The sequence below is a fragment of the Balaenoptera borealis genome, assembly GCF_965194805.1.
Source record: "Balaenoptera borealis genome assembly, chromosome: 14".
Taxonomy (NCBI): domain Eukaryota; kingdom Metazoa; phylum Chordata; class Mammalia; order Artiodactyla; family Balaenopteridae; genus Balaenoptera; species Balaenoptera borealis.
In genome coordinates, this window is record NC_138875.1 from 176927 (window position 1) to 202686 (window position 25760).

General features: G+C 54.4%; 1 protein-coding gene across 8 annotated transcripts in view; it reads right to left on the reverse strand.

The window, feature by feature from the left end:
- Positions 1 to 1165: 1165 nt before the first annotated feature.
- Positions 1166 to 25760, reverse strand: part of KCNG2 (potassium voltage-gated channel modifier subfamily G member 2) — a 66915-nt gene continuing 42320 nt past the window's right edge. For all 8 annotated transcript variants that reach the window (XM_082355644.1, XM_082355647.1, XM_082355645.1 and 5 more), the window contains one exon: positions 1166 to 2355. In XM_082355644.1, the coding sequence (XP_082211770.1) occupies positions 1567 to 2355 (789 nt within the window). In that variant the 3' untranslated portion in view covers positions 1166 to 1566. The remainder of the gene's footprint in view (positions 2356 to 25760) is intronic.

Sequence of the window (25760 nt, forward strand, 5' to 3'; positions counted from 1 at the left end):
GCGGGTGCTTGGGGATCACGCTGGTTTTACCGGTGGGGAAACTGAGGTGCAGAGGAGTGTGCCTGGCCCACTCAGCCTGCCCCACTGGTTTGGTGGCCAGGGCAACCCAAACCCAGTGCCCCCGCGTCAGCGCGTCGTGAGTCGGCGGGAACTGACCATCGCTCTCTGCCCAGCACTTGGGGGGGGTTGAGACAGCTGCACTCGCAAGCTCAGTCTCCTGCCCTCCCTCCCGCAGTGCTTTCCAGCGTTCTCAGCAGGTGGCCAAGGAAGCAGCGACGGCAACACCACGTCTTGCAGGAAATGCACAGAGCTGTCCCACAGGGGTGTCTCCAGTCCGGGTTTCCCTGGCGTGTATGAGGGAGCAGGCTGGCGGGGACCTGGCCACTTCCCGGCCCCCAACCCAGATGGGCAACCGAGGCCACAGCCAGCGGAGCCTGCCAGAGCGCAGCCGGCGGGACCGTGTGGGGGGGTCGGGGTGGCGGTGGGGAGACGGCACGGCCAAGCCAGCGGCGGGCGCTCCGCCCCTCCCCACACCCCCGCGGTTCCCAGCAGGACGGCCGACGGGCACCCCATCCCGTGACCCGAGGTGGCCTCTGGTCTTGCAGGGCGCCTGGGTGCCCTCAGAGCCACTGCAGCGGGCGGGGAGGGGGGGAGGACAGGGGACAGCTGCCTTGGGTCACTCCACCGCTGACCGAACCCTTGGAGGGAAAATCGGCGAGGCTCCCCGCCCCGCAGGAGGAAGCGGTTTCTTCCCGGACGACCAGCCGTGCTGGCTGAGGAGCGACGTGTCAGCGGAGAGTCCTCTCGCCTCCAGAGAAGCAGCGCAGTCACCCCGGGCGGGGGCGGGGGGCCGAGGCGCCCGAGGGCAGGAGTGGGGCCGGCTGACGTGCAGGCCTTCAGCTTTGCCGGGCGTTTTCAGGGGCGAACAGGTGAGGAGGGATCCCGGAAGATCCCCACGGAGCTCGTGCCAGGGAAGGGAGGTCAGAGGTCGGGGCTGGGGCCCGCCCCTGAAGGAACCGGGGTGCTGCGCGCATCAGTGTCACACCTCTGTCCCTATCGCTTGGCAGGGACGTGGGCTTCTGCAGATGTGATGGGGAGACCCCTCTGGTGGGGCACGGCCCACCGTGGGTGACATGGCAGGATCAGGAAGGGGCTGCGCCCTCTCCAGGGACGAGCAGGGGAAGGTCAAGGTGAGGCCTGGGGACGAGTGTGCCCTTCTGGCATCTGCTACAGGCTTGGAGCTTCCGGGATCGTTGCATTTATTTTTAGCTGGCCATCATGGACGCAAAACTCCAGAGACACAAGGAAAGCGGAGAGCGGGCTGGTGATGTTCCTCGGAGGTCAGCTCTGTACTCAAAGCACAGGATGGCTTTGACCCCCGATTCAGGCCGGGGTCAGCCCCGGGCCAAGTTCCGGGCTGTGCGGGTCGAGCAACATGCACGGCAAAGGGAGCCGCGCCCCCAGAGTCGTCCCTGTCCCTCCGTGCGCGGCGGGAGGCGAGAACGCGGTTCTGGTCCTGGCGCTCCGGGGGAGCAGCCTCTTCGCCGGTGCCGCGGCCCCGCCGGGTCAGGGCGGCCCCGCGGATGCCCACGGCCCGGCCACGGAGTCCCCGGCCGGGCCGGCGCCGTCGGGGCCCTGCGAGCCGTCGTCCTCCGTGGCGGAGGCGGAGCGCGCGCTGTCCTCGCGCAGGGCGGGCTCGGGGCCGGCGGCGCGCTGCTGCTGCTCCTTGAGCTCTGAGTAGCAGCGCGAGAAGGTGTGGAAGATGGCGGTGACGGGCAAGGCCATGAGCAGGATGCCGCCGAGGATGCTGCTGAGCGCCACCACCTGGCCGGGGAGGCTGCGCGGCACCATGTCGCCGTAGCCCACGGTGGTCATGGAGATGACGGCCCACCAGTAGCTGGCCGGCACGCTGGAGAAGTCGCGGCGCGCGCCCAGCTCGCGCTCGGCCAGGTGCACGAGCGGCGCGAACAGGGCCATGGCCACGCAGAGGAAGAGCAGCAGCAGCCCGAACTCGCGCGCGCAGCGGCGCACGGTCAGGCCGAGCGAGCGCAGCCCCAGCGAGTGGCGCGCCAGGCGCATCACGTAGAGCACGCGCAGCGCGCGCAGCAGCCGCAGCACCAGCCCCGCGCGCTCCAGCAGCTTGCTGCCGCCCGCGCCCGGCCGCGCCGCCAGGCCCACGAGCAGCGACACGTAGAAGGGCAGGATGGCCAGGATGTCGACGATGGTGAGCGGTGTCCGCAGGAAGGCACACTTGCTCTCAGCCTGCAGCGAGCGCAGCAGGAACTCGAAGGAGAACCAGGCCACGCACACCGTCTCCAGCACAAAGAGGCTGCGGCACCTGGGGGAGCACTCGCCCTGGGGGGAGAAGGGGACACGTGCTGGGGGCAGGGAGGCCTGTCCCTCCCGGGCTGCCCTTCCTCCTGACGCCCACCCGTGCACGTGTGCCACCGCAAGGGCAAGGGCTGTAAACCACAAAAGCCCAAGTCCTGTAAAAATAAAAACCACAAAAATTTACTAGGAGGTTGGCTTCCCACAGGAGAGCAAGCAGAGCTCAGCTGGCCAGCTCCCCAGCAAAACCAGAGAAAATCGTTAAAAAACAACCATTTTAAAGCCTCTGGAAACACTCCTAAGGACAACAGAAAATGAAAAACGTATTCAAGAAAATCTGTGGAAACTGGTTTAAAAAGGAGAGTCTTTGGTATTTGAACCAAGACTCCCGCAGCGTCCCAGCTCAGCGAGGAGGGGGCTGCGCTCCCGAGGCTGCAGCCACCAACGCGGGGCTCCCTGTGCCCGTGGGCTGAGTCCCCGGGGAGTGCGGCTGGGAAGAGGGGCACCTGCTCCCACGCAGCCCCCACTCCTGCAGTGGAATGGAGGCTGTGCCCTGAGAACGCCGGGACCCCCAGAGCCCTCGCCCCAGCTTGTGAGGGTGGTTCCACGCCAGGAGAGACGACAGAGAGGCCCGCCCGCTGGCTCCCCGTCTCTCTGCAGGGCACTCAGCTCAGAGAATGGGGGCGACCAAGGAAGGAGCCTGCCACTGCCCCACCCCCAGGCCCAGAGCCCTGGCACAGAGGTGTTGTGTAGGGGAGACGCAGACTGTAAGAGAGATGCCCCTGATCACTTCCCAGGGGAACTGACTTCATTTGCAACAGAAAATGGTGACGTTCAAACCCAAGGGTGCTCTCAAGAGTGGTAGAGGTTGCAGTGAAGGGAAACAAGAGGACATTTGTGGATCTAATGAAGACACAGCCTAGGCTGTGGGGTGGCCAGTTTGCAGGGGAGAACTGGGGTACAGAACTGGAGGAGCCCTCCTGGGGTCAGAACAAATATCAGCACCGACCTCAGAAACTGTTCCATCCTAAGAGCCACAATGTGGCTGGACTGGTTTCTAGAGGAATTTATGCCCAAGGGCAGTTGAAAACAACAGAGCAATCAGCCAGCAATTAGAGGAGTTTCAAAGTTCGGTCAGGGAAAGAGACCCAAGTGCTACCAAAACCAGGGTGACTGGGCCTCTTAGAGGAGCAGCGGCAAGGGCTGAACACGTGTGCGTGTGTGTGTGTGTGTGTGTGTGTGTGTGTGTGTGTGTGCGTGTGTGTGGCAGGGGGCAGGGCAAGAATAGACTTCACTAAAATAATCCAACCAATCACTAAACAAGCAAATAACAGTAACGTGCCCTGAACTGGGGGGCAGGGGAAGGCAATATCCAGTGTTCCTAAATTGTATTATCTAAAATGTCTAGTTTTCAATAAAAAATCATAGGGCAGGCAAAGAAACAGTGAAGTATGACCCATACATCAGAAAAGGAATCGGGCAACAACTGCCTATGAGAGTGACCAAATGTCAGATTTAACAAAAAGTTTCAAAACTGCCATTGTAAGTACATTCACAGAACTAAGGAGAACTTGATTAAAGAAGTAGTGGAAGGTATGACGACAATCCTTTGCATCAGATGGAGAGTATCAATAAAGAAAAATTTAAAAAGAACCAAGCGGAAATTTTGAAGTTGAAAAGTACAATAACAAAAAATTCACTATATGAGCTCAGCAGTGGATGTGAACTGTCACAGGAAAGGATTGGTGAACTTGAAGATCGATTGGTGCCGATTACGCAGGCTGAGAACAGAGGGACGCAAGGATCGTGCTGGCACCAAGGAATCCAGGTACCAGCAGGAAGGGGAGAGGAGAGAAGGAGAAGAGTGTTTGAGAAACCGTGGCTGAAAACTTCCAAATCTATTGAAAAACAAGGACCTACACGCCCAGGAAGCTCACTGAGCTCCAGCAGGGAAAAGACATCACAGGAAAAATGCTGACCGCCAAAGGCAAGGAGGAAACCTTGGAAGCAGCAGACAGCGATAGGTCACCTGAGAGCTCACTCCGGTGAGATTACGCCTACATCTCAGCAGAAAGCAGTGGGCAACGTGTTCAAAGTGCTCAGAAAACACCCGCCTGCCCGAGAATCCTACATCCAGCAACGCTGTCATTACAAAATGAGGGTGACATAAAGACTTGCCCAGATAAACAAAAACTGAGAGCTGCCTTACAAAAACTCTAAAGGAAGGTCTTCAGGCTGAAAACCAGTGATCCCAGAGTCTTCTTAGATGTGATACCAAAAGCAGGAGCAAACAAGATAAAATAGATGAATTAAACTTAATCAAATTTAAAACATAATCGCTTCAAGGACACTGTTATGGCCTGAACTACTCCTCTTCAAAATCCTTCTGTTCAAGCCCTGACTGTTAGTACCTCAGAAGGTGACTTTTTGGAGATGAGGTCTTTAAAGACAATCCACAGAATGGGAGAATATATTTACAAATCATATACGATAGGGACTTGTATCTAGAATATAGAAAGAATTCCTACAACTCAACCATAAAAAAAGACAAACAACCCAATTAAAAAAATGCGCAAGGGATCTGAATAGACCTTTCTCTGCAGAAGACACACAAGTGGCCAAGAAGCGCATGAAACGGGGCTCAACACCGTTAATCATCAGGGAAGTGCAGATCAAACCCACTCGAAGGTCCCACTTCACACCCACCAGCGCGGCCAGAATGAAAGAGCAGACAACAAGTGCTGGAGAAATCAGGGCCTCGTGCACTGCTGATGGGAACATGCAACTGTCCAGTCACTTCGGCTGTTCCTCATACAGTTCCTCACGTGAACCTGCAATTCCACTCCTCGGCGTGAGCCCAGAGAAGTCAACATGCATGTGCACACAGAAACTACACGGATGTTCGTGGCTGCATGACTCACAGAAAGTGGAAACAACCCAAGTGTCCATCCGATGACTAATGGATCAACAAAACTTGGTAGCTCCATACAATGGGACATTATCGGGCCATGGAAAGGAATGAAGCGCTCATTCCTGTTACGACACAGACGAACCCTGAAGATAGTTCAGAGTGAAAGGATCCAGTTACACAAGACACGTGCTGGATGGTTCTGTTCTCACGGATCCAGAACAAGGACATCTATAAATACAAAGTCGATCCGTGGTTGCTTGGGGCTGGTGGGGGGAGAGATGGGGCCGGGCAGTGAGTGCTGAAGGCACTGGCTCTCTTTTGAGAGACAGAAATGCTCTAAAATCAGACGGTGGTGATGGCGGCACAACCTGCGAACATATGAAAACCTGCTGAATTGTACACTCAAACTGGGCAAATTGCATAGTGTGTGGATTATATATCAGCAAAGCTATTTTTTAAAAAAGACTTATTAATTAATCCCAGAGTGTGTGGCTGGCTGGGTGGGGACAGTGAGTGGGGACCCCGGTGTTGGGGCTCCGTGTGCAGGGGCGTCCAGAGCAGAAGCCAGAGAGCGTGCAGACCTCCCCAGCTGCCCCCGTCTGGCCACGTCGCACCTCTGCCCCCGAGCCCCCAGCCAGCCCAAACCCCCTCCCCAGGTTACCTCTATCACTGCTGAGGAACAGGAGGAAAGGTCAGGAGAATACACCAGACTCAGCGGACGCCCCTCACGCTCTCCGCTCTCAGTCTCGGCCCGGCTCACACCGGGCGTGAGGGGACCCGGGGCCTTGCACCGTCCCCACCTGGCTCACGTCCCTCTGAGTCCCCGCCCAGCAAGAAGTGGTGACCTTCCATCGCCACGCGGACCGGAGGTGAGGACCCGCCTGGTGCTCCCAACAGGAAGCAGGTCGTGGTTCAGAAGACATTTGCAGCACTGGCCTCGGTGCCCTGAGGGCGCACAGGTGAGCAGGACCCCACAGGGCTGCTCCACAAGCCGGACACCAATGTGTCAACGGTCTGCAGGGGACCTGGGGCACCCCGACTCCCGCAAACCTCTCCGATTTGCACTTTCTGAGCCAGCCTCCCAGCGCCCAGGGCGATTTATGTGTATCGAGTGGAGCCTGGCGTTCTCATTAATGAGCTGTCTGAGCGCAGCGCCTTGGCCTCTACATCAGTCACCCTCCCGGTCGTGCGCCTGGAAAAACCGGCCATGTGCTTACTTCCCCGCGTGGCCCCGGACACAAGGGTGGGCCCCAGGGAAGGTCACAGCTTTAGGATACACCCCTGGATGTCACTGGGCAGGTCCATCCTCAAACAGAGGTGATGCCGGCTCCAGCTGGACGAAGGGCTCCCACCCCATCTCAGTCTCGGACCCGCTCGTGGGGCGCACAGGTGGAAAAGCGGAGTCCACTCCCGAGCAGTGGGGGGTGGGCGCTCCAAGCCCCGATGGTGACCCTGGGGCACTCCCTTGTCAGGCTCTGAGAGGTTGCAGCACCCCCCAGGCGGCGCTGATGCCCCGGGCCTCTGACCACCTGGCACGGGCCTCCCACTGGGCCTGGGGCCTTAGGACACAGCAGCTCCAGGAAAACTGAATTTAGGCAGGAAGACGCAGCTGGGGCCGCGGGGACTGACAGGGTTGGAAACCCTGGGCGGGGGAAGGGGACCCACTGGTAGGTGAGGGGGAGGGGAGGGTGGAGCCCCGGGTCGTACCTGCCTCACCTGCTCAGGACTCTGATGACCTCAGCCCAAGGGGTGCTTGGGGGTCCCATGACCCACCGCCCCAGGAGCACCCCCAACGACGCCCCCTCGTCCGGGCCGACCTTGGGCTCTGGGTCCCCCATCATCCCTGGGCCAAGTGCAGCCACTGGCTCCCCTTCAGGCGGGCTGCGGCCACGTGTGCTGGTGGGGGGAGGGACAAAGGCCCCGGCCCCCCGGCCCGTGCTGGAGGAGCGACCCCAGTGCACCGGCCTGGAGCCAGATCCATCAGGTGGGTCCGGGAAGAGGCGTACTGTGGGCGCCTCCCCTCACCCCCTGAAGGACCAGCCAGGAGGTTCACTGGAGGGAGCTATTTCTGGAACTTTTAGTCCAGAAAATGACGCTGATTTATCATAATTTGACACATCTGGCCTATTTGGCCAAAACTGGGTCAGCGGTAAATCTATGTTCCGCGGGTTCACCCACTTGTGACGGCCCCACTGCCTGCACTTTCACTGACGCCGGTGATTAGGCCACAGCTGCCCCGCACGGGGTGCTGTGCGCCGGCCTCGGGGCGGTGCCGCCCCTGCCCGAGCCGAGCCGACCTTTCACACCCTGCCTGCCCGGCTCGAGGCTGGGGGCCCCGGTCGTCTGCTCCCCCGGGGGCTGACCGTCGGGGCCGGACGGGGCGTCTGCTAACGGCTGCCACCCCCGCCGCTGTCGGGGCGGGAGGGGAGGGCTCGGGTCTCGGGGGCTTGGGGAGGACACGGAGACTCCGGAGTGGTCGTTTCTGGAGGGAGAGAAGGCGGACCCTACACCCCGGGACGGTCGCGGGCAGTGGGGACCTCCGTGTCTGGTCTCAGTGGGTGGGACCGTCTCACCTCCACACCACCCTTCGCGTCCCCCGGGGGTGTTCCCATGAGAACTGCAGGGCCACCTCTGACCCCAGGAAGACGGCCTGGAATATGCCAGAGGCACTCTAATGGACCAACGACCCCCAGAGCCCAGGGAAAGGGCTCCCCCTTCAGAATCACCAGCACCTTCCGGCTCCACAGGGGAAACGCAGGAGCAGCAAAGGGAACCCCAGGGCCCAGAGCCCCTTTCTCTGGCTGGGTCGCTACCACACCGGAGCCCTGACCCCCTCTCGGCCCCTCCACCTCCGGCCACCCGTGGGTGCGGGGAGCTGAGGGCGCACCTGCCGTAAGGAACCCCTGGGCTCCGCAGGCTGGGCCACGCGCGACCATCACAGGCCCGCCACTCACGGGGACCAGGTGCAGTGGGTTCTCACTATGGATGCAAGAGCCGGGCTGGGGGTGGGAGGCAGGGTCCCCCACAGGCAAGGGGGGTTCCTGAGGAGGGGGGAGAAGGGACAGGGAGGTGGGGGTGGCCCGGGACGGCCTCGGTGGCTGCGGAGCCCTGCGGTGGCCTGGTCGTCCTCTAGGGCAGGAGGCCAGAAGCACGGCGGTGGGGCTGAGGTGGCAGCTGGATGGGGGTGGGCAGGGCCCCCAGCACTGGAGGCAGGGCCTTCTCCCCAGGCTGCAGCTCCCCCCGCACAGCCTGCACTGGCGCCCCTCATGGGCTCCGCCAGGGCTCCCGTGAGGCACCGCCACCTCCCCCAGGGCCCTGGGTCCTGCCTGGTCCCACAGGAGACTTCCCTTCCCGGGGAAAGGCCGCAGGCCGCCGCGCCCCCTCCCCCGGGACGGGAGCTCGGCACCAGCCTGAGAGTCTGTGCGTGATGCTCTGGCAGGCGCTGCCCTGGGCACTGGGCCCCTCCCCTCTCCTTCAGTTCGTTGTCCTTCTGGAATAGTCACTGGGCATCCTTCAATTCCTTGTGGCTCGAGAACCGAAGGCCAGCTGCCCCCAAGGCAGCAGCTCTGTCACCGCGGCGGCGAGTCTGAGCTGACCGCAGACGTGGACGCAGGGCGTGTGGCCACGCTGTCCATGTCCCCGCACGTCCAGAAATCTCGAAGCCGCACATCAGATTCCGTGCCGGACGCAAACCTTACGTGAACACTATCACCCACCGTCACCGAAAAACCAACCAAACGAAACTGCTCGCGTTCCTCCAGGGCTGCGGCGGCCTCTGGCTGGTAGACAAGGACATTTTCACGTGCATCAGAAACTGCTGAGCTGTCCCCTCAGGAGCCCGCAATTCACCCGCTTCCCCACCAGGCCAGGGTCACGGGGCCACTGCCCCAGGCCAAGGATCGAGAGGGGCCCAGACACTGGGCAGAGTATAAATCGGTACGAACGTCTCACAGATACATCTGCAAAGCCTTCACAGGTTGCGTACCCTTCGACCTGGAAAGCCCGTCTGGGGAGTGGGTTCTCAGGGACCGTCAGACACGTGCCCACAGGCTTACGTGGAAGGATATGCGCTCCAGTGAGGCCGCGGGTGGAGCCGCGGAGCCACCGCTACCATCCCCGAGGTCCCCGCGCCGCCTCCTTACAGCCAGGCCGGCCCCACCCCGACCTGGCAACCACGGATCCCTCTGCCTTTTCCAGAACGCCTCATAAACGGACTCACACCGCGTGTAGACTTCCGAGTCTGCTCTTCCCACGTCGTATCCTGAGACTCGTGCTGCTTTGCGCTCTATTGCTGACGGCTTGTTGCATGGATGTGCCACTTAGCCCTTCACCCGTGGGTGTGCATGGCGGTGCCTTCCAGTCTGGGGCTGGTGCAAGCGGCTGGGGGCTTTCGTGGAGACACTTTCATTTCTCTTGGATAAATACCTAGGGGGGTGCTGACCCCGTGTAACTGCACTCACTCATTCATTCTACAATCTTTTTTGTGGATTTCCTGGAATTTGTGTTCATAGTTTTATTGCTTCCTTTCCCATCATATACTTGTCTTTCTTTTTCTTGCTTCATTGCACAGGGTAGGACTTCTAGAACGATGCTGAATAAATAGGCTTTATTCCCAATGGCAGGGAGAAAGCACTGTCATTTATCTTTCTCTCATGACGTATGTCATCAGCTGTAGGTTTTTTTAAATAGGTGTTCTCCACCAGGTTAAAGAAATTCCCTCTATTTCTAGAATTGAATGTTTTTGTTTTAATCGTGAATGGATATTGAATTTTGTCAAACGCTTTCTCGACATCTATTGAGACGACCAGATGGCTCTTCTTCTTTGCTGTGTTAATATTATGAATTACATTGACTGATTTTCAAAAGTTGAACCAGGCTTGCTTTCCTAAAAAATTCCACTTAGTCATGATGTGTTACCCTTTTTATACATTACCATACTTGAAGTCAAAGACCTGTCCCCTGTGCTCCCACTGTCCCGACGGTGCTGAGCCCACATGACCGTTCTCACTGGAGCGCAGGGTTTATTTCTCAAGATGCTCATTGCCAGGTCACATCAGAAAACAGGAGCTCTCCCAATCCCCCCAGTCTTCGCTGAGACCCTGCTCCTCGGCGCGCAGCCCGCTTCCCTGGGAGCTGCCAACGTGGGGATCCCACAAAGAAAGCCGACCCACTGGAGTAACCCTGACCCTCACCAAAGATCTCACGGGCGTTGATAAATAGAATCTGGGGTAAAATCAACAGCACAAACCCCTCATCTGGGAACAGCCGGTTTGCTGAATTACAATAGTTGACGTCTTCTCATTAAAAACATTCCTTCACGTTACACTTAATATTTCAGGCTTCAGTGAGCCTAAAATCACCTGAATGCTCAGGTCTGTTCCCGCAAACTGGCTGGTGCTGGATGAATTTTGCTGCCTTAAACGTGCAACTTACAAAGCAAAATACCTCAACCCCGTGAGGGAAGTGCTGAGGACATGGCCTCGCGTACACTGGGAGAGACCCTTGATCCCCACTCATTTCCAGGCATGTTCAGTGTTCTCACAGCTGCCCCGACACCGGCTGCCGTGGAGGAGCGGGGCACGGGGTCTTCTGGCACTGACTGCAACACAAGGTGACGCCCGTCCTCCCCGCTTGGGCCCGGGGGGGGGCCTCAGTGGGGACGGGCTGGGAGGGGACGGGCGCAGGGAGGCCCGCTGGGCTCCACCGCTTGCTTCCCTGTCCGCTTCTCTCCCCGCTCCGTCCTGGAGCGAGGGTCTGTCCGAGGGCCCGATCGAGGTGGCTGTGTCAGGAGACCAGGACTCAGGCCTCCTCGCTTGAAGCCGAGGGCAGTGGCCAGTCTCTCCCCTGGAGGCCGGAGGGGGTCCCTGCAGACCTGGGGTGCGGGGATAGCATGGGGACCCCCGGTGGCACCAGGAGGGAGGCGGGGGAAGCGACCAGAGGGCTGTTTCCTGGCACAGCGGCTTCCCGGTCGCCCTGCCCTGCGGTCTCCACACCGGCTGGGGAGACGGAGGCCCCCGCCACGGGCCCGGGTCACATCCCGAGTGCAATGAGGCGCCGGCTGACAGCCAGGCAGGGGCCGGTCGTCTGATTCCCCAGCTGCCCCTTCGGACTGGCTTCCCCTCTGCTCCCACTGTGGACCAACAACTCCCACTGTGCCGTTTACACAAAGCAGTGTCTGGAGAAGGAGAGTCAGTGCCTGGACGTGGCCTCCTCGCCACCACCCACCCCGCATCCCGCACGTGCTTTAGCATCTTGTTTGCAAAAGGGTAAAGAGCTGTCACTTAATTCTGTGTGCAAAGCACCGTCCACAGCAGTTTCCAAGCATTACTCAATTTAACCTCAGCAGCTCTGAAGTATCTGCATTTCACAGACGAGGAAACTTTGGCTCTGAAAGGAGATGGAAGTGTTGTCAGGTCTTCAGCAGTGGGTTACAAGAGCTGGGGTGGGAGCCCTGGTCTGCGTTTAAGTCTGAGAACTTAACCAACACCCAGTTGTGCCTCTTCCGGCGACAGAGAAGGTGAACCAAAGGCCTTGGCTAGATTATGACAAAGAGAATCTTGGGACCGGCTTCCAGTTCTGCACGTCAAGAGCTTGGCAGTCGCCGCTCCCTCCAAACAACAACTAAAAAGCTGAACAGACTGAAAAGTCAACAACTCTTCTTGGGTCCGTAAGAGAGGTGAGGTCACAGGGCAAGTCACTGCCCCCAAGATTGGAGAGACAGACGGGTGAACGCAGGGAGTCCAGCTTCCTGGGGCAGAGACTTGAAGCTGCCATGGGAACGAGTGCCAGGTAGGAACACCTGAACTGTGATTTTTCAATTGCTGGAGCCTCAGTGTGAACAAGTCTGAGAGTTATAAGCTCCAGGGGACCCTGTCAGGGGAGGCCCTCAATACTGTGAGATTTACCACCAGGAGCTCGATGAGGTTCTCACAGTAAATATGGGAGAAAAGAAAACATACAGGGCATTGGTTCAAGATGGCGGAGTAGAAGGACGTGCGCTCACTCCCTCTTGCGAGAGCACCGGAATCACAACTAACTGCTAAACAATCATCGACAGGAAGACACTGGAACTCACCAAAAAAGATAAACCACATCCAAAGACAAAGGAGAAACTGTAATGAGATGGTAGGAGGGACGCAATCACAATAAAATCAAATCCCATAACCACCGGGAGGGTGACTCAAAGACTGGTGAACACTTATACCACAGAAGCCCACCCACTGGAGTGAAGGTTCTGAGCCCCACGTCAGGCTTCCCAACCTGGGGGTCTGGCAATGGGAGGAGGAATTCCTAGAGAATCAGACTTTGAAGGCTAGCGGGATTTGATTTCAGGACTTCGACAGGACTGGGGGAAACAGAGACTCCACTCTTGGAGGGCACACACAAAGCAGTGTGCACATCAGGACCCAGAGGGAAGGAGCAGTGATCCCACAGGAGACTGAGCCAGACCTACCTGCTGGTGTTGGAGGGTCTCCTGCAGAGGCGGGGGGTGGCTGTGGCTCACCATGGGGACAAGGACACCGGCAGCAGAAGTTCTGGGAAGTACTCCTTGGCATGAGCCCTCCTGGACTCCACCATTAGCCCCACCAAAGAGCTGGGAATGCTCCAGTGCTGGGTTGCCTCAGGCCAAACAACCAACAGAGAGGGAACCCAGCCTTACCCATCAGCAGACAAATGGATTAAAGTTTTACTGAGCTCTGCCCACCAGAGCAACACCCAGCTCTACCCACCACCAGTCCCTCCCATCAGGAAGCTTGCACAAGCCTCTTAGATAGTCTCATCCACCAGAGGGCAGACAGCAAAAGCAAGAACCACAATCCTGCAGCCTGTGGAACAAAAACCACATTCACAGAAAGACAGACAAAATGAAAAGGCAGAAGACTTTGTACCAGATGAAGGAACAAGATAAAACCCCAGAAAAACAACTAAACGAAGTGGAGATAGGCAACCTTCCAGAAAAAGAATTCAGAACAATGATAGTGAAGATGATCCAGGACCTCGGAAAAAGAATGGAGGAAAAGATCAAGAAGATACAAAAAATGTTTAACAGAGACCTAGAAGAATTAAAGAACAAAGACCTAGAAGAATTAAAGAACAAACAAACAAAGATGAACAAAACAATAACTGAAATGAAAAATACACTAGAAGGAATCAATAGCAGAAAAACTGAGGCAGAAGAACGGATAAGTGACCTGGAAGACAGAATGGTGGAATTCACTGTAACGGAACAGAATAAAGAAAAAAGAATGAAAAAAAATGAAGACAGCTTAGGAGACCTCTGGGACAACATTAAACACAACAACATTCGCATTACAGGGGTCCCAGAAGGAGAAGAGAGAGAGAAAGGACCAGAGAAAATATTTGAAGAGATTATATTTGAAAACTTCCCTAACATGGGAAAGGAAATAGCCACCCAAGTCCAGGAAGCACAGAGAGTCCCATACAGGATAAACCCAATGAGAAACACACCGAGACACACAGTAATCAAATTGGCAAAAATTGAAGGAAAAGAAAAATTATTGAAAGCAGCAAGGGAAAAACGACAAATAACATACAAGGGAACTCCCATAAGGTTAACAGCTGATTTCTCAGCAGAAACTATAAGCCAGAAGGGAGTGGCATGGTATACTTAAAGTGATGAAAGGGAAGAACCTACAACCAAGATTACTCTACCCGGCAAGGATCTCATTCAGATTCGATGGAGAAAACAAAAGCTTTACAGACAAGCAAAAGCTAAGAGAATTCAGCACCACCAAACCAGCTCTACAGCAAATGCTAAAGGAACTTCTCTAAGTGGGAAACACAAGAAAAGGACCACAAAAACAAACCTGTAACAATTAAGAAAATGGTAATAGGAACATACATATCAATAATTACCTTACATGTGAATGGATTAAATGCTCCAACCAAAAGACACAGGCTTGCTGAATGGATACAAAAACAAGATCCATACATATGCTGTCTGCAAGAGACCCACTTTAGACCTAGGGAGACATACAGACTGAAAGTGAGGGGATGGAAAAAAGATATTCCATGCAAATGGAAATCAAAAGAAAGCTGGAGTAGCAATACTCATAGCCTATAAAACAGACTTTAAAATAAAGACTGTTACAAGAGACAAGGAAGGACACTACATAATGATCAAGGGATCAATCCAAGAAGAAGATATAACAATTATAAATATATATGCACCCAACACAGGAGCACCTCAATACATAAGGCAACTGCTAACAGCTATAAAAGAGGAAATTGACAATAACACAATAATAGTGGGGGACTTTAACACCTCCCTTACACCAATGGACAGATCATCCAGACAAAATTAATAAAGAAACACAAGCTTTAAATGACACAATAGATCAGATAGATTTAATTGATATTTATAGGACATTCCATCCAAAAACAGCAGATTACACTTTCTTCTCAAGTGCACATGGAACATTCTTCAGGATAGATCACATCTTGGGTCACAAATCAAGCCTCAGTAAATTTAAGAAAACTGAAATCATATCAAGCATCTTTTCCAACCACAATGCTATGAGATTAGAAATCAATTACAGGGGAAAAAATGTAAAAAACACAAACACATGGATGCTAAACAATATGTTACTAAATAACCAAGAGATCACTGAAGATCAAAGAGGAAATCAAAAAATACCTAGAGACAAATTACAATGAAAACACAACAATCCGAAACCTATGGGATGCAGCAAAAGCAGTTCTAAGAGGGAAGTTTATAGCAATCCAATCCTACCTCAAGAAACAAGAAAAATCTCAAATAAACAATCTAACCTTACACCTAAAGGAACTAGAAAAAGTAGAACAAACAAAACCCAAAATTAGTAGAAGGACAGGAATCATAAAGATCAGAGCAGAAATAAGTGAAATAGAAACAAAGAAAACAATAGCAAAGACAAATAAAACTAAAAACTGGTTCTTTGAGAAGATAAACAAAATTGATAAACCTTTAGCCAGACTCATCAAGAAAAAGAGGGAGAGGACTCAAATCAAGAAAATTAGAAATGAAAAAGGAGAAGTTACAACAGACACTGCAGAAATACAAAGCATCCTAAGAGACTACTACAAGCAACTTTGTGCCAATAAAATGGACAACCTGGAAGAAACGGACAAATTCTTAGAAAGGTATAACCTTCCAAGACTGAACCAGGAAGAAATAGAAAATATGAACTGAGCAATCACAAGTAATGAAATTGAAACTGTGATTAAAAATCTTCCAACAAACAAAAGTCCAGGACCAGATGGCTTCACAGGTGAATTCTATCAAACATTTAGAGAACAGCTAACACCCATCCTTCTCAAACTCTTCCAAAAAACTGCAGACAGAGGAAGGAACACTTTCAAACTCATTCTATGAGGCCACCATCACCCTGATACCAAAACCAGACAAAGATACTACAAAAAAAGAAAATTACAGACCAACATCACTGATGAATATAGATGCAAAAATCCTCAACAAAGTACTAGCAAACAGAATCCAACAACACATTAAAAGGATCATACACCACGATCAAGTGGGATTTATCCCAGGGATGCAAGGATTCTTCAATATATGCAAATCAATCAATGTGATACACCATATTAACAAACTGAAGAAGAAAAACCATATGATCATCTCAATAGATGCAGAAAAAGCTTTTGACAAAGTTCAACACCCATTTATGATAAAAACTCTCCAGAAAGTGGGCAGAGAGGGAACCTACCTCAACATAATAAAGGCCATATATGACAAACCCACAGCAAACATCATTCTCAATGGTGAAAAACTGAAAGCATTTCCTCTAAGATCAGGAACGAGACAAGGATGTCCACTCTCACCACTATTATTCAACATAGTTTGGAAATCCTAGCCACGGCAATCAGAGAAGAAAAAGAAATAAAAGGAATACAAATTGGAAAAGAAGAAGTAAAACTGTCACTGTTTGCAGATGAAATGATACTATACAGAGAATCCTAAAGATGCCACCAGAAAACTACTAGAGCTAATCAATGAATTTGGTAAAGTTGCAGGATACAAAATTAATGCACAGAAATCTCTTGCATTCCTATATACTAACAACGGAAGATCAGAAAGAGAATTAAGGAAACAACCCCAATTCACCATTGCAACAAAAAGAATAAAATACCTAGGAATAAACCTACCTAAGGAGGTAAAAGACCTGTATGCAGAAAACTATAAGACACTGATGACAGAAATCAAAGATGACACAAACAGATGGAGAGATATATACCATGTTCTTGGATTGGAAGAATCAATATTGTGAAAATGACTATACCACCCAAAGCAATCTACAGATTCAATGTAATCCCTATCAAATTACCAGTGGCATTTTTTACAGAACTAGAACAAAAAAATCTTAAAGTTTGTATGGAGACACAGAAGACCCCAAATAGCCAAAGCAATTTTGAGGGAAAAAAACAGAGCTGGAGGAATCAGACACCCTGACTTCAGACTATACTACAAAGCTACAGTAATCCAGACAATATGGTGCTGGCACAAAAACAGAAATATAGATCAATGGAACAGGATAGAAAGCCCAGAGATAAACCCACACACCTATGGTCAACTAATCTATGACAAAGGAGGCAAGGATATATAATGGAGAAAAGACAGTCTCTTCAATAGGTGGTGCTGGGAAAACTGGACAGCTACATGGAAAAGAATGAAACTAGAACACTCCCTAACACCATACACAAAAATAAACTCAAAATGGATTCGAGACCTAAATGTAAGGCTGGACACTATAAAACTCTTAGAGGAAAACATAGGAAGAACACTCTTCGACATAAATCACAGCAAGATCTTTTTTGATCCACCTCCTAGAGTAATGGAAATAAAAACAAAAATAAACAAATGGGACCTAATGAAACTTAAAAGCTTTTGCAAAGGAAAGGAAACTACAAACAAGACGAAAAGACAACTCTCAGAATGGGAGAAAATATTTGCAAATGAATCAACAGACAAAGGATTAATCTCCAAAATATATAAACAGCTCATGCAGCTCAATCTTAAAAAAACAAACAACCCAATCAGAAAATGGGCAGAAGACCTAAATAGATATTTCTCCAGAGAAGACATACAGATGGCCAAGAAGCACATGAAAAGCTGCTCAACATCACTAATTATTAGAGAAATGCAAATCAAAACTACAATGAGGTATCACCTCACACCAGTTAGAATGGGCATCATCAGAAAATCTACAAACAACAAATGCTGGAGAGGGTGTGGAGAAAGGGGAACCCTCTTGCACTGTTGGTGGGAATGTAAATTGATACAGCCACTATGGAGAACAGTATGGAGTTTCCTTAAAAAACTAAAACTAGAAATACCATAGGACCCAGCAATCCCACTACTGGGCATATACCCAGAGAAAACCATAATTCAAAAAGACACATGCACCCCAATGTTCACTGCAGCACTATTTACAATAGTCAGGACATGGAAGCAACCTAAATGCCCATCGACAGATGAATGGATAAAGAAGATGTGGTACATATATATAATGGAATATTACTCAGCCATAAAAAGGAGCGAAATTGTGTCATTTGTAGAGACGTGGATGGATCTAGAGACTGTCATACAGAGTGAAGTAGGTCAGAAAAACAAATATCGTATATTAACGCATATATGTGGAACCTAGAAAAACAGTACAGATGAACCAGGTTACAGGGCAGAAATAGAGACACAGATGTAGAGAACAAACGTATGGACACCAAGGGGGGAAAGTGGCGGGGGCAGGGGGTGGCGGTGGGATGAACTGGGAGATTGGGATTGACATGTATACACTAATATGTATAAAATAGATAACTAATAAGAACCTGCTGTATAAAAAAATAAATAAAATAAAATTCAAAAAAAATAAAACATACAGATGGCAAATAAGCACGTGAAAAGATGCTCCACATCATATGTCATCAGGGAGATGCAAGGTAAAACAACAACGAGACACCACTCCACACCTATTGGCATGGCCAAAGCCCAGAGCACTGACAACACGAAAGGCTGGTGAGGATGTGGCGCAACAGGAACTCTCCTCATTGCTGGCGGGAACGCAAAACTGGTGCAGCCACTTCGGAAGACGTTTTGGTGCTTTCTTAAAAAACTAAACATAGTTTTACCAGACAATCCAGCAATCACACTCCTTGGTATTTATCCAAAGGAAAACTTATGTTCACACAAAAACCTGCACAGAGATGCGTATAGCAGCTTTCTTCGTAATTGCCAAATGGAAGCAACCAAAAGATGTCCTTCAGTCCTTCAGTGATGAATAAATAAACTATGGTGCATTCAGACAACGGAATATTATTCAAGGCCAAAAAGAAATGAGCTATCAAGCCATGAAAAAAATATGGAGAAACCTTAAATGCATATTACTAAGTCAAAGAGGCCAACCTGAAGAGGATTTCAACTATAGGACATTCTGGAAAAGGCAAAACTATGGAGAAAGTAAAAAGATCAGTGGTGCCAGAGCCTGGGGAAGGGGAGGGAGGGATGAATACGGGGGGGGGGGTACACAGAGGGATTTTAGGGCAGTGGAATGATTCTGTGTGTTGCTATTATGGTGGATTCATGTCATTTTACATTTGTCCAAACCCACAGAACGTACACTACCCAGAATGACGCTGATGTAAACTGTGGGCTTTAAGTGATTATGACATGTCGGCGTAGGTTCATCATTTGTAACAAACGTCCACACTCTGGGGATGTTGATGCTGGGAGAGGCTGTGCATCTGGGGGGGTGCAGGGGGCATATGGGAAATCTCTGTACCTTCCTCTCAATTTTGCTGTGAACTTTAAACTGCTCTAAAAAATTGTCTTAAAAAAAAAAAAATCTTGTAGCTTCTATTCTAGGCATTTGAGCACAAGTCTTTTTTTCCCCTCAGACTAAAGCACAAATCCAAAACAAAAATCCCCTATTTTTCCTGCCAAATTTACACGGAAAGTAGAGGAAAGTGCCCTGAGCTCCATGTTTATCCCTTGGCACATCTGGCTCAGTTTCCAGCGCCTCTAAGAGCCTCGTAAGAGGATCTCCCATGAAAACAGGCAGTGGTCCCTCCAACGTAGCGGCCAATGACTGCTAGGGGCCTTGGACTACAATTCTGGGTGGCGTGGTGGGGGCGTGGGGACGGGCCTTGGACTACAATTCTGGGTGGCGTGGTGGGGGTGTGGGGGGGCGGAGAAGGGACGCGTCAGCGGGAGGGGCTGAAGCCTCGCCCTTCGCAGCAGCCCTGGAGCCGTCGTCCTCATTTTACAGAAGAGAACGATGATCAGGGTTAGGACCTGAGCCAGGAACGTCTGGCTCTCAGATGACGCTTTGCCCACAGCAGAATATCTGCCACCAGATTTTGGTGGCTCCTGGATCAGATCTTTGCAAACAAGAAAATAAACCAGCCAAACCTATTATCCGTTTTCAGGGGTCCTGGGAGCCTCTGTTCCCAGCTCAGTCCCTGGGGGCCCTGGGGTCACAGGGGCCCTCCCTGCAGCCCCAGGGTGGCTGTGTCGGCAGAGGCTGCTGGCCAGTTTCCATCCTTCCTTTTTCCTTTCAGCTTCACTGGGCCCTGTGGGCACCAGGTCAGGACAGCACCACCAGCCCGTTCGCATGCGTGTGACGATGGGACACAGAGGGCCACGGGCCGCGTTTCCACAGGGAAGCCACCTTCCCCTGCTGGGTGGGGACCGGAGCCTCCTGGGACGAGGTGGAGGTCACGTGCAGCCCCAGTGCCCAGCGGATGCTGGTGGGAGAGCCCCATGGTCCGGCCCTGTGGCAGCTGCCCAAATGCAGCATTCTTACGTCGTCGTGGACAGGAGACGCTCTGCCAGAAGCTGGACAGAAGCCCAGGTCCCCGTGCTCAGGGGCTCCTTTGCCACCGGCGCAGTCTGTCTGTGCTGCTGCTGGGGCTCAAACAACAGACGTTCATCCTTCGCAGCTCTGCAGCCAGACGCGTGGGGTCCAGGCAGAATCGGTGTCTGCTGAGGACCTGCTCCTGGCTCATGGACGCACCTTCTCACTGTGTCCTCACATGGCGAAGGGGCGGGTCGCTGTTACAGGGACACTAATCCCATCACGAGGGCTCCACCCTCATGACCTCGTCGCCCCCAGAGGCCTCCCGGCCCCGACACACTGGGCGTTAGGATTCAGCATGTGAACTTGGGGGACATGACATTCAGCCAGTAGCATTCTGCACCCCGCCGCCACCAGTTCGTGTCCTTCTCCCTGCATTCCGTCCAACAGCCCCCAAAGTCTAAATCACTTCAGCATCACCTCCAGAGTCTAAGGCCTGGCATCATCTGAGGCAGGCCGGGGGCGGGCGGTGGGGGACTCCAGGCCGAGTCATCGGAGGCAAAGTCCCTCCAGCTGTGAGCCTGTGACCAGACGGTGCCGCGCTTCCACACACCACGGTGGGCCAGGGGTCCCACAGAGGAGAACCAAGGAGAGACAGCCCCCTGCGCTGGTTCCGTTTGTTTCTCCCGGGAACCCTGACTGACACAGCTCGGAAGCAGCAAAGCTCTCACCCCAGCTCCAGGCTGGCAAACTCGACGTGTGTGTCTGTGCCCACACGCAGCAGAAGCTCTGTCACCAGCTTCCGATGCTGTTGGCAAGTGCCTTAGTGAACTCAATACTTGAAGTCCCAGTCATGAAACCCATAACTAATTATGTGGGTCTTGATTTAATCATATGAGCTTAAAGGAAAAAATCGACTCGCAAGCCAAACACCAGCCTCCGTGGAAAGGAAGTGCTGGCTCTGAGCGAAGCCTGCGTGAGGACGCGCTGTTCCCCCCGGGCCGGTCCGCAGCTCGTCCCGCCGCCGCCAGGCTCAGCACTGTCTCCAGGCAACGACGGCCGCCACCGCATGAAGGAATCTGCGAGCTGTTTGCTGAAACAGAGGCTTCTGTCCCATCCTCCCAGCGGTTCCGAAGGCCTGTCCTCAGCATCTGATCGCCGGGCAGGCGCCATGGGGTGACGTCCAGCACGGGGAGGGCCCCGATGGCACGACCTGTCCCCGTGGTCACCTAACCACGTCCGACACAGCCTCAGGAGGATGGACCATCCTGCAGCAATCGTGGGCTCTGGGTTGGCCTGGTGCCCAGGCCCTGGGCCTGCGTGTTGCCCAACAGGGGGTGGGGTGGGGAGGGGAGGGCTGGAGAAACGCTCTGTCTCCTTCACGGAGCCCCCAGCACCCTAGGAGTGAGGCCAGAGGCCCACTGGAGACCCCTGAGGCAGCGGGTCGGGGGGCTCGCCTCCCCTCTGGCTTGGGGCTCCCACAGCGACTTGCAGGTGGGGTCTGGGCTCAGCCCTGGAGCTGGAGCCGCCTTGCCGTCCACAGGAGCTGGAGGGCATCCCTTTAGCACTGGCCCCCCGCCTCACCTCACTGGGTCGGGGGGCACAGACCCCTCCTGCTCCCTCTGAGCACCTGGCATTAAAACTTCTGCTCGTGTGACAAGGGGAGATGGTCCAGCCCGGTAATGAGACGGGGGGCACCTCGGGGTGGTGACCGCTGTGATCGTTTCTCCCAGGAACCAGGCAGTGCGTTGGCTCAGAATGTACTCTTGGGGTCAGAGAATTCAGGGTAACTTTCTGTGGCCACGGTGTTCAGGGGTTTGGCATTACTAACCTTCATCTCTGCAGACAAGGAGGGACTGTTGAGCGGACGCCCTGAGGCCAGGTCATGAGACCCGCTGGGTGCCAGGGGGCCTTTCCTTCCTGCATGGACGGTGCCGCCATGGACCAGACACTGGGGACTGAGCCCACTCCGGCGGGGACCTCCCGGGACAGGACGGAGCGGGTCCCTCCCAGGACAGGACGGAGCGGGTCCCTCCCGGGACAGGACGGAGCGGGTCCCTCCCAGGACAGGACGGAGCGGGTCCCTCCCAGGACAGGACGGAGCGGGTCCCGCGTGCACGCCCCCAACCCCTGCCCCTGGGTCCTGCAGGCGGAGGCAAGAGCAGCCATAGCCCCGGAAGTCTCATTCAGCTGGGGGGACGCCGGTGCAGCAGTGCGGGGGTGGGGCGGGGAGCCCCTGGTCCTTCTTCTTCGTGCTCCTGACCCAGTAAACACCCAAGATGCCACAGCAATGCTCCTAAGAGCTGCTGCCGACACACAGCGAATGCTGTGCTAAGATAACTCAGGGTTGGCGTGCGTTCCATGGGGCTTCCGGGTGGCGGTCTCCTTCCCTCCTGCTGGCCAGCTCCTCGCCCTGCAAACACCTGTCTTCATCTCCAAAGCGAAACCAGCGTCCGGGCCTGGAGATTCTGCATGGACAAGTCTGATGTCACCTGGGGTTTCAAACCCTCGGAAGCCCTCAGACAGGGGTGGGATCCTTACGTCTGCTGGGTCTGAGATTATGAACACGACACAGGAGGTTGAGAACAGGCGTCCACGAGGGCAGAGCTGAGCGCTGGAGGGGCTCCTGGCTGAGACCTCAGTGCAGGAGGGAGACAGCTCCTCGGGCAGCGCCGGCGTGGCCCCGACCGGGGCGGGGACCTGGGGACATGCAGCAGGAGTCTCGCCCTCGAGTGTTTTCATGACAGTGGTCGGCCACGTACTGCCTGGAAGACGCCCACTTCCTGGTCCTCGGGCCCACGGCTGCGTCGCCTCCGATGGCAGAAGGGGCTGTGGAGGGCGGGATGACGGCGAGGCCGGAGCCGGGAGCGTCCTGGTTACGGGGCCAGTGTCACCACAGGGTCCTCACAGCCCATCACGAGGAGGGGACGGTGGTGGGAGAGGCGAACCAGGTGACACGCTGGGAGGATAGAGGAGGGGCCGAGGGACGAGGGAGGGGGACGGGTCCCCCGGAGCCTCCGTAGGAACCAGCCCTGGACGTGAGGCCCGGGTCCCACTGGGACCTCGAGGGCGAGTTGTGCCGTTTCATGAGGCAGTTCGTGGGGGTTTATTTCACGGCGGCAGGGGACACACGCGGTCCACGTCGGAGCCATCAAGGCCCCACCGTGAACAAGGAGCAGGCCTAAGTGCTCACCGTGTCGCCTTCAGAATGGCAGGAGCCAGAGGAGGAGCCGTGAGGGCCCCGCGGGTCCCACCCCAAGGCCGAGCCCAGCCCTGGGCTGCCCCGCAGACGCTCCTGGGGACCCGGCCCCACCTGCGCGCCGATCTGGACACCAAGTGGCCATGGAGTCGGGGAGGCGGCTCTGCCCGGGGCCCCCCCGCACCCTGACGGGGACGCAGGAGGCAGCAAGGAGTCCCGCTGTGGCTGTGGGCCCTGCGGCCTTTCCTGCAGCAGCCATGCCGGGGCTGCTCGGCCCGGGGCTGCCCTGCTCTCGCTAAGCGTGACGGGGGGGTCCTGGGCCCCCCCTGGCCGAGGGTCCTCGGGGCCTCCTGAGTCGGTTGGACGCACCGGAGCCCCAGCTGCTTTGACTTCGGACAGCCTGCACCCTGCGGATCACTGCGCCCGCCCGGCCCGTCCACACTGCGACTCCATGGATCTGGTGGCTCTAAGTGCCTCATATGAGTGGAATCAGACAGGATTTGTCCTACTGAACTGTCAGTTGGCTTGTTTCATTCGGCAAAACGCCCTCAAGATTCGTCCCGCAGGTATGCTGTTACCATCCTTCTTCCTATAAGCCGTGGAAAGCGGAGACCTAGCTCTCACTCAGTTACAATGCGTGAGAACAAATTCTGGACGGAGCCACCACCGGGCACAGGGACTTCCAGGGCACCGAGGAGACACAGGGGCAGCGCTGGACAGCGAGAGCCTGGATTCTAGGGGAGGGCGGACCGCAAGGACGCCCACCCACAAGCACACAGCGCCTGCGCGGACTCGGGAGCACGGGGACTCTGCCCAGCTCTGCCAGCCACCCTGGGGCTCAGGCCACGTCACCGGCCAGAGGGGACCTGGGCGTCTGGCTGCAGAGTCTGTCCTGGGGCCGAGACAGAAGGCGAAGGGAGCTGGGCCCTGTGCCCAAAGGCCGCGTCCCGGCCACCCTGGAGCCGGCGGCTGGGATTTCTGCGCAGTGGGGGCCTCCTTCCAGCCCAGGCGGGGGCCCGGCCACTCAAGGGGCATTTCACAGATCGGCAGCACGAATCAACTTTCCTCTGAGTCCCTGAATAATGGAGGATAATAATCTTTTTTCTCCCTCGATGCTTTTCTGCACCAACACACAAAAATAACCACCAATGCCAATGCTGCCAGAGATGACAAGAGATGTCACCAGACAGGCTGATGAAAAGGGAGCCGCACCAGCTCGCCCCTGCTTCTTCACGACACTCCCTGCTCCCCCAAGATCGTTTTCCAGGAGGGAACTGGGTGCGTTTAACTGGAGTGCCAACTAGAACGTGGGTGCGTCGGGGAAGCGTCCCTGCCTGTCACTGCTGGAGGATGAGGACCTCAGGCCCACGGAGCTGTCGGTGCTGTGCCTCTCAGAGGATGCTTTCTGGAGCCTTCAAGAGAAGACCTGACATCTCACAAAGAAATTATGTAGCCACTCAATTAAAATCAGAGATCACATAGAGATAATACTTCAGCCTTGTGACTTTCAAGCTAAATTCTACTGGAGGGCTTCCCTGGTGGCACACTGGTTAAGAATCCGCCTGCCAATGCAGGGGACACGGGTTCAATCCCTGGTCCGGGAAGAAACCACATGCCGCGGAGCAACTAAGCCTGTACGCCACAACTACTGAGCCTGCGCTCTAGAGCCCGTGCTCCGCTACAAAAGAAGCCACCGCAATGAGAAGCCCGCGCACCAAAACAAAGAGTAGCCCCCGCTCGCCACAACTACAGAAACCCTGCACGCAGCAACGAAGACTCAATGCAGCCAAGAAATAAGTAAATAAAATAAAATAAAAATTTCTACTGGAAAAACCACAACAAACAAGAAAATAATGAAGGATTCCAAGTTATTCCCTTCTCTGCCCTCCATCCCTGACGCCTCGTGCCTGGAAACTTCTGCGGTCAGGGCGTCAAGGGTGCAGCTGCAGGCGACAGCAGGGAGGCTCCCCGCAAAAGTAAACACAGACTCACCGCAGAAGCCAGCTAGCGCGCCCCCGGGATAAACCCCAAAGAAGCGAGGGCAGGGACTCGCCAGACGTTCGTGCCGTGTCCACAGCAGCGTTACTCCCAACAGCAGAAGGAGGAAGCAACCCAAGTGTCCACCGACGGATGATGGATGAACAAAGTGAGGCGACACATACAAGGGAGTGTTACTCAGCCCCTGAACAGGAAGGGGTCTGACACCTGCTGCATCACGCATGAACCCGGAGGATACTGTGCTCGGTGAAACAGTCACAGAAAGATGATGCCTGTATGATTCCACTTAAATGGGTCCCTGAAGCAGCTGAATTCACAGAGGCAGAAGGTACAGGCTGGGTCCCAGGGGCCGGGGAGTTAGTGTTTAATGGGGACAAAGTTTCAGTTTGGGAAGATGAAAGATTTCTAGGGACGGAGGGTGGTGATGGTTGCACACCATTGTGAACTTACTTAACGCCACTGAACTGCACATAAAAACGGCTAAGACGGTGAATTTTATGTTTTGTTTTTTTTTACCACACAC